The sequence below is a fragment of the Podarcis cretensis genome (assembly GCF_951804945.1).
Source record: "Podarcis cretensis genome assembly, chromosome: 5".
Taxonomy (NCBI): domain Eukaryota; kingdom Metazoa; phylum Chordata; class Lepidosauria; order Squamata; family Lacertidae; genus Podarcis; species Podarcis cretensis.
In genome coordinates this window covers 22,904,078-22,921,616 of record NC_137174.1, presented here as the reverse complement: position 1 = coordinate 22,921,616, position 17,539 = coordinate 22,904,078, and the positions used below count along the sequence as shown (strand labels likewise).

Here is a 17,539-nt window from a genome sequence, read left to right as displayed (position 1 = left end):
TCACAATCATGGTTCCCACCCCCCCAATAATCTTGGGAAAGAACAATGGTAGGAATTGTACTCCATACCCTTAACAAACTACGTTTCCCAAGATGCTTCATTCTGTTAAAGAACTTATCATTATTTATTATTATGACAATCAAGAAAAAATAAAGATAAAATTAACCAAATGCAATGCTCCTAAGGGAAGTTGCACAGCAATGTAAGACTGATAAACCAAAGCAAAATCAGTTCCTTAACAATCAGAACATCTCAAAGCTGTACTGCATCTTTGAGAGCAACTTTGAGACAATACTGGGATCCAGTTTGCCACAGAAACACTTTGCATTTGTCCTGGTTCTTTTGACTTTGATAAATGTGTCAACTTAGACATTAAATCAAATTCTCAAATTGCATCTGTCCATTCATTAATACTAGCTATTATTGGCATACTTGCTATAGCATCCATATAAGGAAATAGTTCTTGGTGTTCTTTCCTCATTGACTCAGCAGCATAATTTAATAATAATAGCAGAGGATCATACGGGATTTCATAACCTAATTTTTTTTGTATTAAATCTGCAATCTCTTCCTAATATTCCTTTACCCCATCTCATTTCTGCCATATGTGATATAGTCTCCTGTTTCTTTCCGACAAGTCTTTGGGCAATTCTCATTTCCTTTACTTATGATTTTAGGAGTTACATACCAACTTAGCATTATTTTAGAATAGTTTCCTCTCATATGCATGTGTATGGAGAACATGTTTTGCCTTAGTCCAAAATGTACCCCAAGTCTCCATTTCCAACATCTTGTGCCCACAATCATTTGTGAGGAGGTGGCAGGAAATCTGCTCCACTTCACGTGGACCACATGGCCACCCACTCCCCTCTGGGGGCGGGGGACGAAGTTCCATGTCACCCGGAGGTTCCTAGCCACTTCCTCGTCCAGCCAGCCAATCCGCTGTCTGGGGAGGCATGGCCAGGACCCATTTAAACTGAGGCAATCATCACAACTTTGTAATGTTTGGCGGTTAGGCATTGGTTGATCTCATGATGGGGGAAGGGAGGTGTGGCCATCACCTGCCCCTCCAAGCTTAAGGGTATTCCATTAAAGGAATGCAGGGGTGTGGATCTTGTCCAAAGCCCGGGGCAGGGCTAGAGCCATGCCACGACCCTGTCAGGAACCCTGGGAGAGCTCAAGTTGGTTTGCATCAACCGGGTCCCCCTACCGGTGGTTGATCCTTACCGGACTCCCTGTATGATGGGCAGGAATCAGATATCGTCGGGTCAGTCCAATGCCTAAGCCAATACCACTCACATTCTGTAACCACTAAAGTTGTGGCCTAAATTTGCCCAACAACATTTAACCCAATATCTGTGTCCTCGTCACTTATTCATCAACGAGGGGGTGGTTTCGGGGTCTCAACATGCAATCACTTTATCCCAACATCTAGGTTTTCCGAATGATCCAAGTTATGTTCTGCTGAGGCTCCTTTCCACAAGGATCTTACCACAATATATCCACAAAATATCACCATGTCAAGTCACATAACTGCACAATGGGAACTTCTCCCCAAGCCACACCCACCTGCCACACCTCTGACATCATATGTGAGGGACAGATAGAGATGGAAGCCTTCAAAGATGCTCCCAATTGTGTATAGGCAACGGAGCCTTCCTTTTCCCACTGATCAGCTGACTGGCAGTGAGAGCAACCCTGCTGGGATTGGCTGCCCTGTGGTTGTGCAGCTAATCCATAGAGGAAGCAGATTCGGAGTCATAGGCCATCAACTGAAAGTCAGTGCTTCTCGACTCCATTGCTGGAGGGTGCTTACTGGTGTGCCCTACATCTCTCCTCCCTTGCCATCTGCTCTGAATTGCATTGCAGTGAGAAAGCCACTCCCGACATAAGGAGGGGGGTGGTTGCAGGCTCACGCCCCATCTACATCCTTGCGGGGCTGGCTGCAGCCCCGCAGGACTTGGGGAATCCCGGGATTCATTAGTATTCATCATTCACTGTGCTAGCCAATCGGCTGGCGGCGCGGGCGGGCTTAGTAGGGGGCATTTAAGGTTGGGGCAGCCCGTGCTCGCCCCTTTCTTTTTCATTCGCCTTCTTTGGCACCTTGCGCATAGGTGAAGTGGTCTGTGAGGACCAACCGGATAGAAATAACAGGGGGCTCCTCTTAGAGGACGTGACCTTGTCAAGCTCAGAGGTAATCTTGAAAATTCGCAGCTCAAAGACCGATCAGCTTGGTAGAGGGGCCCTAATCCACCTGCAGGCTACTCAGAAGGCCGGCCCTTGCCCAGTAACGGACGCATGAAAGTTCCTGTGCTTAAGACCAAAAGCCAGTGGCCCTTTCTTCATACACGCAGATGGCTCTTGCCTGTCAAAGCACCAGTTCACGAGGGTTATGCACAAGGCAATCGCTGCCATTGGGCTCCCATCTGAGGAGTACGCCGCACATTCTTTCCGCATTGGGGCTGCGACCACCGCCGTGCACATGGGGTTACTGGCGGAGAGGATAATGGATATGGGACGGTGGAAGTCGAACGCTTACAGGGGATACATCCGGAAACCATGCTAACGTTCCTTTCCCCACCAGCCCCCCTGACCCGGCTCTCTTACTCTTTTATTTTCAGGTGTTGGGGTGGTGCGTCTGTGGATCATTGGCCACAGCATTGTCCACTGGGCAAGATTGCGTGCGGTTACGAGGGGCTGGGGCGGCGATCTGCAGCTCCCAAACAATGTTGAAGTTTCCTGGATTGCACGTCGTGGAATGCGTTGGGAGGAATTCTTCCCAGCAGTAACAAAAAGAATTGCGTTTGAAGGCCCACCAGAGGCGGTGGTTATCCAACTGGGCAAGAACAACTTAGCTTACAGAAAGGGGGTGGACTTAATGTGGCATATTTTCAATGACCTGCGGGAGTTGCGGGCATCCTATCCGAATCTAACAATTATCTGGTCATCTTTGCTTGAGAGGTGCTTTTGGAGGGATTCCAAAAATCCTGTGGCTGTGAATAGAGCCAGGAGGATCCTGGAACGCTCGGTGGCACATAGAGTGGCTGCAATGGGTGGGCGGGTCATTGAGCACCCAGGCACCCAGTTTAGCAAGGAGGCCCTCTACTGCGGGGATGGCGTGCATCTCTCCGATGCTGGTAACAATATTTGGCTTACTGACATTTTCCAGGGGATCAGGGATTGGTTACAGGTCTGAGGGTACTGGCGGCGAGCCTGGCTCGTGTGGCGGTTAGGCATTGGCAGGGGTATTATTGGCAGGTAGTTCATTAAAGGACTCCAGGGGGCGTCGCCTCGTCCGAAACCTACGGAGGCTAGGGCCTAAAGCGCGCTCCCGAGCGGTAACCCCTCGGGGAGCGCCTAGGGATGTGCATCTCGGGGGCTCCCCCTGTTGGTGCTTAACCTTTCCCGGTTTTATACCGGTTAGTTTGATAGGGCCAATGCCTAAAGCCAATACCGCTCTTACCTGTAATCAATAAAGTTGTGGCCATTTTTCGCCCATTAACCTAAATTCTGGTGTCCTGTGTCTTTATTTATTTCATCTGTGGGAGGGGGCGGGAATCGCCACGCAAAGCCACTCCCGACATAAGGGGGGGCGGTTGGGGGCTCACGCCCCATCTGCAGCCCTGCAGGACTTGGGGAGTCCCAGGATTCATTAGTATTCATCATTCACTGTGCCAGCCAATTGGCTGGTGGCGGGGGCGGGCTTAGTAGGGGGCATTTAAGGTCGGGGCAGCCCGTGCTCGCCCCTTTCTTTTCTTTCAGCAGCTGCTGTCATAAGGATGTTATCCTTCATTGCTATTGGAACAAACATAATTTGCAGAGGTGGCGGCTTGCGGAAGTTTGGGAACGGAGGACAAATTTGTGGAAAAATAAGATGAAACCCCAAAGGTAGGATATGGAGCCTTGCAGAATCTGAAGGTCAACAGCAGAGCTCCAGCAGAGCTTGGTGGGTCAGGTGTGCTTGTGTGGAAAAGCTGATTTGAGGATTAATGAGGTTCAGCACCTGTTCAGTATAGCACAGTTTCTGCATAGAAAGGACTGCATTTTTGAGAAGCTGTGTAATTATTTAACTGGGAAATTATATTGGAGGAATTTGGAGGCAGGGTAAAACTAAAATAGTTATACTGATGCATTGTCAGAATATATACACATATTATTTGTATGCACACTGTTGTTTGCCAGAGTTTGCCATAGAATATATACACTTTATTGTTTGCAAAAGTTTCAGCTCCTGGTTCTAATCAGCATTATGACAGCTAATTATTTTATGAGGAAAATATTAATGCTTTATTTAAACTGAGACAGAGAAACCTTTTCAGTTCTGGAGACATTTGCATAGCTCTTGATGAAAAAGAAAACCGCTTGCCTCAAAAATGCAAATTTTGCATTCTGAATCCTCCCCTTTGTATATCAGTAGATTATTTTGACAGATGGGCGGGGCCCCATCCACCTGCCAATCACTTGACATTGCCATGACATCAACTGAGCATATTTCCCCCCTTTATAGTGTGGCAGACTGTACTACAAAAAGCAACTCCAAGCCAAGTGAGGCATGAAGCTACACAGCCTTCTCTCTTCAGCAATTGGTTGCTCTACCAGGAACAATGTCCATGCTATCTGGGACCTATGGGAGTTGGAATCCGGATGTTGCTGGATTCTGACTCCCATAGGCCCCAGATAGCATGGACAGTGTTCAGGGATGTTGAGAGCTGAAGTCCAATACAGGCTTCCCACCCCTCTTTTAATGAACTGCTCAGGACTTAATAGCTTGAAGGGATCTGGAAGAGGGAGCAGGCTTTGGCCTGGTGGTCCCACTAGTCAGTGGAGAATCGGGACCCTGGCAGAATCTCTGCAGCCTCTTTCTGAGAGTGCATAGACTATGGAAAGCAAAGAGTGGGACAATTACAGCTAGAATGATGTAAGCTAAGACAGGATTGTCAAACAAGGTGAGTTGTGCAGGACAGCCTATTACCTGTTTCTCTCCTTGCAAGTCAGATGGGTTGGTGAGATATTTGGCAGATCTTTAGTCAAGTATTCTGAAAATCAATGAATATCACTAAATAAAGTTGTGGCCCTCAGCTCAGTCCATCTAATCTGTTTTGTCACTTGATGCCCAGGCACAGGGCAAATAATAAAAATAATAATTTTATTATTTATATCCCGCCCATCGGGCTGGGTTTCCCCAGCCACTCTGGGCAGCTTACAGCACATAAAAAATTATAAAACATTAGACATTTAAAATTTTCCTGATACAAGGTTGCCTTCAGATGTCTTCTAAAAGTTTATTTCCTTGACATCTGATGGGAGGAGGTTTTACAGGGCCGGTGCCACTACCGAGAAGGCCCTCTGCAATAATAATAATTTTATGATTCATAAAACCGTTAGTTCCAAGACTTCTCATGGATAAAAATCAACTGCCTAAAAGAAATTTTAGAGATATGACATTTTAAACCATTTTAAGTAACTGAGATGCAATGGGTTGTCTTTCAAATAAACAGAAGTCTAAACAGGTAAAGGTCTATCATTATGCTATTCAGTGTGAATTAAAATTCTGCAGTGCTGAAGGCTTCTCAGAAAACAAAAGCTGGATTTATTAAAAGAGGGTGGAGGAGGTGGGGTACAAGGTAACCGTGAAATACAGAGGTAGCAGGGAGGAAAAGGAAAACATTTCACACTTTCAGTAGAACTTTTCAAAACTGAACCTGCACCCTGCACACAAACACTGGGAGGAATGTAGATTAATACTTTATTAATTGTTTTTAAAAATAACTCCCCCCCCCAAAAAAAGTGCCCAAGTCTGTTAGATTTTTAAACAACCAAGACCTAAAAAAAACACAAAAAAACCCATAGCATAAACTACCAGCCATGTATACTGACTCACAATAGGTTCACAACACCTGACTCCAATCTAGCACCATACGCAGTACCGGATTTACATAAAAGCTAAACAAGCTTAGGGCCCCACTCTCTTGGGCCCTCCCCAAAAATATACTTCTTCTTAATTGTATTTCACTATTAATATACTACTTCTTAATTGTTTTTCAGTTCAACAATTACTTTGATAAAATATATATTTTGTTATGTCAAATGGCTTTAAATACCTATTAGTTCCATAAATGACCATATAGCATATATTAAACACAAAAAACAGCAGCAATTTGTTGTTGACAAAGGACAGTTGGACATATAAAGGGCCCCATTACCTTCAGTAGCTTAGGGCCTCACCAAATCTAAATCCGGTCCTGACCATGTGGCTGGGACAACCAGAACTGCCAGCAGAATCGTTCATCTAGTATATATTTTAAAAGGTGGCTTGTCTGTATGTCCACTTGTCTGTGGCTGCCTCTCAACATACTGTCAGCACACTCGGCATGACGGTTCCTGAGGTGGGGATGGTGGTCATCATCAACGTTGGGCCACAGGCCACCATTTTCAGTCCAGATGGCGTACCCAAACGTGACTTGGGCACAACTTTACCTATTTTTTGGCATAGGTTAAGCTGCTGCTTGAGATATCATCGCCAAACTCAGCACAACAGTCCCCGAAGTGCGGGCAGCAGCCTTTGTTGATGTTTGGATGCCAGGTGCCATTTTGAACCAGGGTGGCAGACCAAAATGTGTCTTTGGTGTGACTTCCGTCATGTTTTTGTGATAGGTCCCAACTCACAAATTATATTATCCATTTAAAAATCAAAATATTTTTTGATTTCTAAAAATTCCCAGGCAGTGCAGGGTAGGAACTGGAAGGAAAGCAAAAGAGACTGCCCTCTGGTTCTTCTTCATAGTGTGCTTTTAGCTTTTAAAAAATGCCATGTGTAGAGACTGTCCTTGCTTGCGGGAACCTTGTGTCTCCTATGGGATTTCTAGCTAGGTAATAAAGATAAAGATAAAAGTAAAGGTAAAGGTAAAGGTCCCCTGGATGGTTAAGTGCAGTCAAAGGTGACTATGGGGTTGTGGCGCTCAACTCACTTTCAGGCTGAGGGAGCCGCCGTTTGTCCACAGACAGCTTTCTGGGTCATGTGGCCAGCATGACTAAACTGCTTCTGCCACAATGGAACACTGTGATGGAAACCAGAGTGCATGGAAACGCCGTTTACCTTCCCGCCGCAGCAGTACCTATTTATCTACTTGCACTGGCGTGCTTTCAAACTGTTAGGTTGGCAGGAGCTGGGACAGAGCAATGGGAGTTCACTCAGGGGCTGGGATTTGAACTGCTAACCTTCTGATCGGCAAGTTCAAGAGGCTCGGTGGTTTAGACCACAGCGCTACCCACGTTTCCCTAGGTAATATGTGGACAAAATCCATGTGTATTGCTACTTGCTGGACTGAAGCAACAGTTACGCAACCTTGGACTGCAGATCTTGGGAAATCATCAAACACACTGTGGAAAGTAAGCCATGAGCTGCATTCAACTTGCCTCTGCACCTGTCCTCTAGCAACTGGAGTTAACTTTTCATTGCCAGGATTCCCTGAACTGCCATTCTGACTTAGGGAGAGTGGCAGACTGACTACTCCAGGTTGAGTATTACTACTATGTGATGTCTCTACCTGTTTCCAGCTCCTTCTGTCCAACAGCTGTCCTTTGTGACCTCATGCTTATGACGCCAGCCTGAAGGAGAGAGACTGGCCATTGTGACTTGACGCTACTGCTGCCAAAACACTGGTCCATGCATGTCCATTTGAACAAGAGATGCTAGTCCCATTCCCACACATTACTAGTTTAATGTCACCATAGGCCAGGGTTTTCATGCCTGTCTTCATCTTTCCTCTTCCCCAATGCAACTTTCAATGCTCCCAAGACAGCCAAACACCTCCATCTAACAGTCCTTTCTCAGGCATGGGGTAAATGCCCCTTAATTCCTGCTGTCTGTCCGTGGTAGCATCTCTACTATTGCCAGTTACTGCCTGCCAGTCATTTCTCCAATGAATGGGAGCCACTGAAACAACAGCAGCTACTGGTGGGAAGGCAGAGGGTCTTCTTGGTAGTGGCACCCACCCTGTGGAATGCCCTTCTATCAGATGTCAAGGAAATAAACAACTCTCTGACTTTTAGAAGACATCTGAAGGCAGCCCTGTTTAGGGAAGTTTTCAATGTCTGATGTTTTATTGTGTTTTTAATATTCTGATGGAAGCCACCCAGAGTGGCTGGGAAAACCCAGCCATATAGGCAGGGTATTAATAAATAATAATAATAATAATAATAATAATAATAATAATAATACATATTTTTATTATTATTACTACTACTACTACTGCTACTACTACTACTACTATTATTAGGAATCAGAGAACCAACTTGTGGTTGCCGTTATTCTCCTAGGGAACAACGGAAAGCTGAAATGAAATGAAAACTAAATACAACTAAACTAAACTAAAGCATGCACGCCATGCACCCCTAGAAGGCAAAAAAGGGGTCCTGTCCCATCCCTTGGCCACTATGGAAATGTTAAACTAAAAAAAAAAAGTTGCTACTTGCTTGGCCCTGTCAGCTAACCTGCTGATATTGCACTGTCTAAAAGTGAAGTTAGCCAAGTCAGTTGACTCCTGCCAAGACCCAGGAGAAGGACTGGCCAAGACCCAGGAGAAGACATTTTGGCACCTGAGGCAAACCACAAAATGGTGCCTTCCCCCTTCCAGGAAATGGGGGGGGGGGATAAAGATCTATATTGGCAGCAAGTGTGGGAGGAGACCCCACAGCCTCCTATTCACCAAGAGGCCACTGTCGAGGCTGCATTGAGGTGGCGGCAGATCTGTCCTCTAAGGAGCACACACCAACTGCTGCTGCCATTGAAGTAGAAATAGTGCAACTCATGCAACACATTGGCGATTAATATACACAGAATCATTGGCGATTAATATACACAGAATCATTATACATACTTTCTGAGAATTATACATACCATTATACATACCTTCTGAGAAAAATACAAAACATTAAACAAAGCCACAAAGACTTGCGAACTACCCAGCCTAAAATGAACTTATAATGTCTGGTTTCAATAGATTTTTCAAATGCTTAACTCAGTCTTTTAGATAAGTTCATGAAGATACCAACAAAAGGTAAGTTTGGTGACATTCACAATACGGAGAGATGCTAGTAGAGTTGTAGAGACAGGGTGCTGGCGTTTTGCACTGGTTGCATTTTCCTAACATTATTGCAGTAGAAGTGGCAACACTGACAGTGGGTGATGCATTCCTTGGAGGCTGGATCTTCTGCTCCTGTGAATCCTGCCACCCAAGACGGCTGCCTCACCTTGCTTCATGGGTGAGCTGTCCCTGCTGGGGCAAATGCTGGCTGCCCACTGATGGGGCTGCACAAGGCCATTTAACCCATGGGTAGGCAAACTAAGGCCCGGGGCTGGATCCGGCCCAATCACCTTCTAAATCCGGCCCACAGATGGTCTGGCAATCAGTGTGTTTTTACATGAGTAGAATGTGTCCTTTTATTTAGAATGCATCTCTGGGTTATTTCTGGGGTCTGCCTGCTGTTTTTACAGGAGTAGAATGTGTGCTTTTATTTAAAATGCATCTCTGGGTTATTTGTGGGGCATAGTAATTTGTTCATTCCCCTCCCCCTTCAAAATATAGTTCGCCGCCCCCCAAGGTCTGAGGGACAGTGGACCGGCCCCCTGCTGAAAATGTTTAACCAATTTACCACCTGTCTGAGCCTTGTGCAATAGGGGCCAAGCCCCTTCTAGACAGATTTCACTGGTGCGGGAGTGTTGCTGAAGAAGCCTTGCATAAAGTTGTTACTTTGAGGAGCAAATTCAAGAAAAGGTTCCACTTTCTTGCTCCTCCTTCCTCATCTGTGCTTATTTTCAATTTCCTTTCATGTTTAAAGGCCCATGTTCAGAGCTGGAATCTGTGCATGATTTGTCCTTTCACTTTGGGTCAGAATTGCCAAGTGCACTTTGAAAATGCTTTTGCTCCACATGGCAAGCAACCCAATACCCTGTCCAAGTGCCACGAATTTGCTCTGGCTACTAGATCAGCTTGGCATTTTGGTACAGTAAAAGGCTTAATTGTGCTATTATTGTGAAAGTGCTTATTGTCTCCTGGCTGATTATATTTGTGCTTGTTGTTAGAGCAATTACTGAAAAGCACTTTTGAGGCATGTAGTTAAATAAATTAATGAATAATGATAGCATTTAAAAATAAGCTTTTGTTCAAATTTTCCAATTATTCACAGTTTCATGGAGAAAATCAACTGTCAAATGCAATTACCTAGCCACTCACTAGCAATTTTCCACTCCTACCTCCCAAGGCTGGCTGTCCTAAAGAAATCAATGGAGACAGCATGGTCCAAACACAGAGGAGACTGGCCTCACAGCCAAATTCAACCCCTCACACTGTCATGGAATCAGCAGTGTGATCTTGGTTGGTCCTGTTTCCTAGTTTGTTTAAGAGAGGATTGCTGCCTTCATCTGCGAAACACTTTGATAGCTGGTGGAGGAAAGGCACTAATAGAAATGGTAGCTAATGGTGACGTTTAGAATAGGAAGTGAACCACAGTTCAGCAACAAATCATGTGCTTTGCCTGCATAAAGTTCCAGGTTCAATCTCTAGCAGACTTCCAATTAAAAGACTACATATAGCACAGTTGGAAAATACTCCTTCCTGGACAGCAAAACTGCCACCAGTTACAGAAGGTGATGATGGTGGCCATTGTTTCAGACAATGATATGAAACACAGATGGGTGTTCCCCAGTATAACTTTGCTGGAAGTGAAAAACTCTCCTCTAATGTTCTTATGTCTCTCAAAAGTGACAAATCCACATAGCCACTAATCCTGCCCAGGGCTGTAGCATGAGGGGTCATGGAATAGGGAGGCCATAGACCAAGGTGCATGATTTTGAGGGGTCATGAATCAGGTGCCCCCATGCAGGTGCATGGCCCGGGCACCAGCAAATGCTGCTACAGCACTGATCCTGCCTGTTCCATCATGTATACCCTCTGCTCAGTGCTGAAATGAAATTTCATTCACCCCTTCTTCCATCTTGATGGAACCGTGCATGATACCATGAGGGATTAGGCTAGAAAGAGATTGGGGGGGGGGGGCATTAAAATTCTCAGATGGTACAGAGGTTCAACCTTTGTCCATTAGATATTGAGCCGGGAAACTGCATTTGTAGCTCACCTGAATGTAACAGAGAGTTGGAGCCAGTAAAAGAGTAAACCTTTAAAACTAACTGGACTTTATAGTTATGGCTATGTGGGATGGAAGTCAATGTGGTGCTAAGAAGATTGTTCCATCAGCACAAGAATCTTTGTGTGCCTGATGGAACAATCTTCCCTCTCCTCCAACTGCATACCATTCTCTTACAATTTTTATAGATTGGTTCTTATTTGCAAAAGTTTCTTAAGTTTCCATTCATGAGTAGGGAGCTGATGTTTGGAGCAAATAACACTAAGGTACCTTTCGGTTACCTAGCAGTTCAAAAGCACGTCAAAGTGCAAGTAGATAAATAGGTACCACTCCGGCGGGAAGGTAAACGGTGTTTCTGTGCGCAGCTCTGGTTTCGCCAGAAGCGGCTTAGTCATGCTGGCCACATGACCCAGAAAAACTGTCTGCGGACAAACATCAGCTCCCTCGGCCAGTAAAGCGAGATGAACGCCACAACCCTAAATTCGTCCATGACTGGACTTAACTGTCAGGGGTCCTTTACCTTTAACTTTACCTTTCAGTTATGTACTTCCATGACTATATATTGACTTTCAATCAATTATTACTTATTTATTCCCTTTCCAACCTCAGTAAATAGAAATGTGCTTCACTGAGAGGAACATAGGTGTTACACACATTTCCATGGAAATGAAAATAAGACAAAATAATGACACAGAATATTTGCAGCTCAAGAAGAATGCTAGGCTGCATCCGTTCTCCCTAACATTGTTTTCTATGTACAAGGAATATTCTTGTAGGCAAGAGCTATGGGTGGACTGAGCAGCCTAATTCAAATGTTTTGAAAGTATGCACAAAAAGTATTTAAGTTGTACACAGTTGGTATACACTTTTAATGTAAAATGCATCTTTGTGGACTTTCTACATGCCAAAACTTCATTACAAAATTCAGATAAATGAGCAATCTGACTGGGAGTTACCTTCTGATCTACAAGCAAATTCAAGAGAGTTGGTTCAAGTTAGCCCACTGAGGAAAGCCAACCAAAGAATTCCCCCCCCCCATCGATTGTAGGGACATACTATACAGTAATGTGATTTGAAGAAAAACTGCCTTTTTAAAGTCTTAGTGGCACTCAGTCACAGGTCCATCCCATCCCATTGCATGCCATCTCTAGCTTTTCAGTTCTCCCCCAATAATAAATCCATAGGAACCACACATATCTGGTCCATACTGTTCTTCTGAAGTCATTTCCAACAGAAAACACACAGCTCTGTTTCTCCATAATATCTGAATCTGGAGAGATTGTTAAAGCTCTAGACTGATTTCTGAATGCAGTGGTGGATCTGAAGAGGGCCGATAAACTGTGCTTGAATTCAGAAAAGATGGAGACTCTTGGGGTAGGTTATTCTCATGTCTGAAAAATGCCCATTCTGGACAGAGTCACACTCCGGCTGCAGGAGCAGGTACATAGCTTTAGGGTACTCCTGAACATATCATTGTCACAAGACGCCCATGTATCCTCTTTGGGTAGGTGAGCCTTTTACCTGTTTTGCCTGGTTCACCAAATACGAACATTCTTGGAGTAAGATAGCCTGACCACTGTAGACCATACACTGGCCCAGAATATCCAGATGGGGAAAAATGTGGTGGCTAGACTGCTGATGGGGAACACATAGCTGCCAACACAGGACACCACTGTTAAAACATCCCCATCTACTACTGAGCTTGGTTCAAGTTCCCTGTATTAATTTACAAATCCCTAAACAAGTCCAGGGGTTTTACTGATTTATAATTTTTGGAAAATGCTTTGATTTTTTATTTATTTATTTTTAAGAAATAGGGGTAGACAATGCTGACTTCCAGACTGGTATCTGAGCATAAGGAGAACCAAAGACTCATCTATTCTGGCACCCTATTCTCACAGGGCCCAACCAGGTGAAGAAAATAGTAGCCATCAAGAATACAGAAGCTGGCTGTCCCTGAAATCTGAAATGTGTACCTAATTTTCTCTTAGAAAATAAAGAATGAAAAGGCTCTTAAATGTTATATAATTAGGTATGTCTGTTACTTCCTAAATATAGTGTTGCCGATCGTAAGTATTAGTTCCACATCTTACAGCGTGAGAAGTATAATGTCAAATGTAACCCTCCTAATCTGAACCTTCAGTGAATTTAGGGAGCTCACAATTTATTGAGCAATTTGAAAGAAGAATGCAAATGAGAAAACATGCCATTTTAAAGCGCTGTGTGAAGTGCTGTGTCACAGATGAAAAACACCTCTTGAAAGCAAACATCCATGTTTTTAACCTTGCATGCAGATTTGATAATCAAGCTATTGAAGCTTCCGTTGGCACAGAGGTGAGCGAGGGAAGAGAAGGAGGACTGTGGTATTTTTTAACTGCAGTTATGCAAACAGCTGAAAACATAAATGAGGCTAGCTGAAGTGAAAAGCAAATTTGCAATGCATTTAAAACAAGCTGCAAAAAGGAAGTGGCGGGATTATAGTCACTTCCTTGCATTTACATAGCATGGTCTCTTGAAAACAAGATCCCAAAGGGACATTGAATTTGGCACATATGTACAGAAGGGTCCTTCTGCCATGCAAATCCAGCCTGGCAGAGCGCTAAGGTACAATAGTGTACCAAGCTATGGGTAGAAATGATGGGGGCGGGGAGTCCTAATACACCATGGGGTGGCAACCTATGGCCATAGGCAGTGCTATTTTTCTAGAAAAAGAGGTGCCAGAACTCAACATAAACGCCTCTCTTGTTCTCTTATAATGGCGCCAAGACTGAGTTCTGGTGAGTTCTGGCTGGAAAAAAGCCCAGGCCCTAGGCCTAATGCTGAAAGCTGCCTGCAAGTGATCAGTTCAGACTGCTGGCAAGATCAATCAAGTTTTGGTTCCAGCAGTCTGCTGGGCAGGGAGGAAGGGCGTTTGGTGGGGAGAGGGAGAAAAGAGAACAGTAAAGAGAGAAATACAGCCCTCCTTGGCTTCTGGCCATGCCCACTTTTTTGAGGGGGGGTGGATGCCAGATCTTATCTGACACAGTGCTATCCAGAACAGCTTCCATTTTGTAAATCTGTATTTTGCAGCTGCTGGTGGCCATTTAAGTTGTTGTTTTCTTAACCTCTAAGTTACCCAGAGCAGTATTATTTGGGATCAGCTTGTGGGGGGAAACCAGCACTTTGCGAATGAGGCCCTCAGAAAAGCATAGAGAGGCAATGTAGTTGGGGCAATGTGACTGGACCATCCGCTTGCCATTAACAGTCCGACTGCTGTGTTGTGCACCAGCTGCAGGTTCTGGAGCCACATATAGCACATTGTAATGTAATGTAATCTGGCGGTTACCGGAGCATAGACTACTGAAGCCAGGCTATTCCACTTTCAATCAGGGGAATTATAAATGCTATGAGAGGTCTAGAATCTTTGAACAGAAAGGAGTCTGCACCCTAACAGTACCCCCGGGGGCAGAGGAAAGCCCCCATGAATGAGCCGCAGTCCTCACTAAGTGGCCCACATGAGGGGTAGCAAGTTATCATTATTATGGTTATTATGACTGTAACTATCAGGGAGGGCAAGCAGATGTCTTGGACTGTCTCTAACGATGGCTCAACTTGTTGAAAGGCAGTTTAAGTTTGGTGAGTGGATGAAACAGCAGGGCAAACCGGTCTTTGGTTTTCAGGGAAAGATCTGTCCAGGCAAAAGCTCTTTCTGTGCCCAAAGTGCAGCCTGTGCTGTTCTGCAAAGTAACCTTCAAGTAGAATGCAACCTTCAATTACGAGATAGTCAATTGCAATGCATAATGAAGGCACCCCATTAATCTTGTCTTTCCGGGAGGTGAGAAGAAAGAGAAACGAACTATCAACGCCAGTAAAATGGAGCATTAAAAAACTGAGATGGAGAATATTCTTGCTTATGGGCTTTGAATCCCACTACCTCAATGCATCTGTTCATGGAAAGGCAATGGCATTTCTAAGAAAAACAACAACAAAAATATTGAAGGGCTGAAGCAGTAGGAGTGTGTCTGTCTGTCTGTGTGTGTGTGTGTGTGTGTGTGTGGTTTTAGATGATATTACTTTTATGTATCCTATCAGTATCAGTACCATGGTTCAAGGAAAGAACCCAATTACTTTAAGAGCATAAAAGAACAGGAGAACATGTGGCTCAAAAATATTGATGGGGAGCTTGGCACTAGGATCATACAACTAACTCTGTGTCATCTGCATTGGTTCTGATTTGTTTCTTGGGTTCAGAGTGTGATAGTGTCAACCTCTGAAGCATCATGCAGCCCAGGACAAGGTTACTTCCAGAATGGTCTTCTGTCCAATCTTTAAGGTCATTGCACGAGACCCTGATCATAATCACACGTTGATTTCTGCTATTGAAGGCAAATGAACGGGGATCAATAACGGAAGATAGCAACTCTAATTACAGTCCCACAATCCAACCTGGGGCTCTGATTCAGCACCCCTTCAATTTTGCTGACCCATCCTGGGTCCACTTAGGAACCATCTGCCTCCAGACCCAAGTTCTGAATTAGTTCTGGCTAATGTTTAATTTGGAGTTTCTTACATAGCCAGCATATAATTGAAAACCTTGTGTGGAGATAACTAAATGTGTCTTTTCTCATAGTCTGCTGTTTTGCACCATAAAGCTATATAGTTCCCAAAGACATTGAGCCAACATGGCTGGCTGTTCAAGGCAACTTTTTTTTCTACATCCCATTTAGCTCCCTGAAGTTTTCCTATAAATTTTACATCTATTCAGATGCTGGCGTTTACTATGGCAAACCACGACAAGACAGCATAATAAAGCTCCAATTTGCACTGTTTTAACAAAGACTGTTGGACAAATAAAATGATTCTGTTCAGGTTTTTTTTCCAATTCCACAGCACCACAGGTGCAAATTAGTGGCACATCTGGGGGTGACGAGAACCCAAACCATCAGTATTAAAGCATTCAACCAGTGAATTAAGGATGGAGGTTGGCAAAGTTACTTACATTTTGCAGCTGGACTCGGCTTTCGGCCCTGGTCTCTGATTTTGCCATCATGCTGGAAGCATTAAGGCTGTAGGTTTTCCCATTTCGTGTCTCTTTCAGCTGTTCCTGAATAAGTTTTGTTTGCTTTCTGCAAAGAAGAAAAAAAAAAAACAAAAACAAAAAGATGTCCAGATAAAGATGGGCAGTAATTATTATTTTTGTAATCTCAATTATTCTAATGTGGTTTCTGGTTCCAACTGTCCTAATATTTTCAATGACCACAGACTAGAACCGAAACCTTTGTGAAGGAAAGTCCAGGCAGCTGTGGCGTAGCGTGGGTTGTCAGCACCCAGGGCAAGGCAAGTAATTTGCGCCCCCTAACCCATGGATTTGTGCCCCCTAACCCGTGGATTTGCGCCCCCTAACCCTAACCCCCAGATGTTGCGCCCGGTGCAGCCAGCCCCCTCTGCACCCCCCATGCTACGCCATTGCCAGGCAGGTCAGAACAACTTGTTCTCAGTAATGCAGGGTTTATGCTGAAATGAGGGATGAGTGAATCTGTCCCTTTCAGCATTTCATTTTCCCAGTCTTACTTTCCTTTCTCCACATTTTCACATCAGTTTGCATTTTAAAAAAGAAATAAAATAAAATTCATGACAACTTGTAAATTCATTTAAAAAACATTAAAATTAATCAGCATCTTAGTGCAAAGTTCTCCTAATATGCACAGTTTAGCTGTGATGTGCACATTCCCCAAGGCTTGTGTATATTGACCAGGAAATATGCAATATCTGGTTGTTCTGCACATTAACAGTATCTAGTTGTTAATGCACATTAACCACTGAACTTCTATTCATCTGAACATCTGTTATTACCAACAGTAGAGCTGTATGCATTTGTGGACAGAGAAATTGGGGGAAGTACTTCAACAAAATGCTAGAGCAGCAAGGGAGAAATCCCCCTACAGTTTCTCAGGGGTGGGGAACCTTTTTGTTTGTTTCTTTGATTCTTTTTCATTGCTGCTGCAAGTGGTTACAGCAGCAGTAAGCATATTGGCAACCTGGCCACCATTCTGCATCCTTCACAGTGCTCTGCAGCCAGGGTTGTTCTGGAGCATTGTGTGGGGAAATGGGGGGGGGGGGAATCAGATAAAATTGTGCAAAGTGCCCTTTTTGGGTAGGGGGGGGGACATGTTCTCAGAAGACTACGTCTCATCTTAGCAATAAATAAGCTTTCCTTTTTGCAATTCACACTAGAAGTATGGCTCTATCTGCAACCATGCCTGAAGCTTGATCTATAATGTGTAACAGAATTAACACAATTTCACTGCAAGTGAAATTCCACTGCGGAATATGCTTATTTGGAGCTTTATTACAAACATCCATTTTAAAAGAATTGGGGAACAAAAAATCATGGTTCATGGGAATTATATGAATT

The 17,539-nt window shown here is 44.2% G+C and overlaps 1 protein-coding gene across 2 annotated transcripts in view; it reads right to left on the bottom strand.

Moving 5' to 3' along the window:
* The window catches only part of NRG3 (neuregulin 3), a 610,117-nt gene that overhangs the window by 16,816 nt on the left and 575,762 nt on the right, over positions 1 to 17,539 (bottom strand). For both annotated transcript variants that reach the window (XM_079975658.1, XM_079975657.1), the window contains one exon: positions 16,124 to 16,250. In XM_079975658.1, coding sequence (XP_079831784.1) covers positions 16,124 to 16,250 — 127 coding nt within the window. The remainder of the gene's footprint in view (positions 1 to 16,123; positions 16,251 to 17,539) is intronic.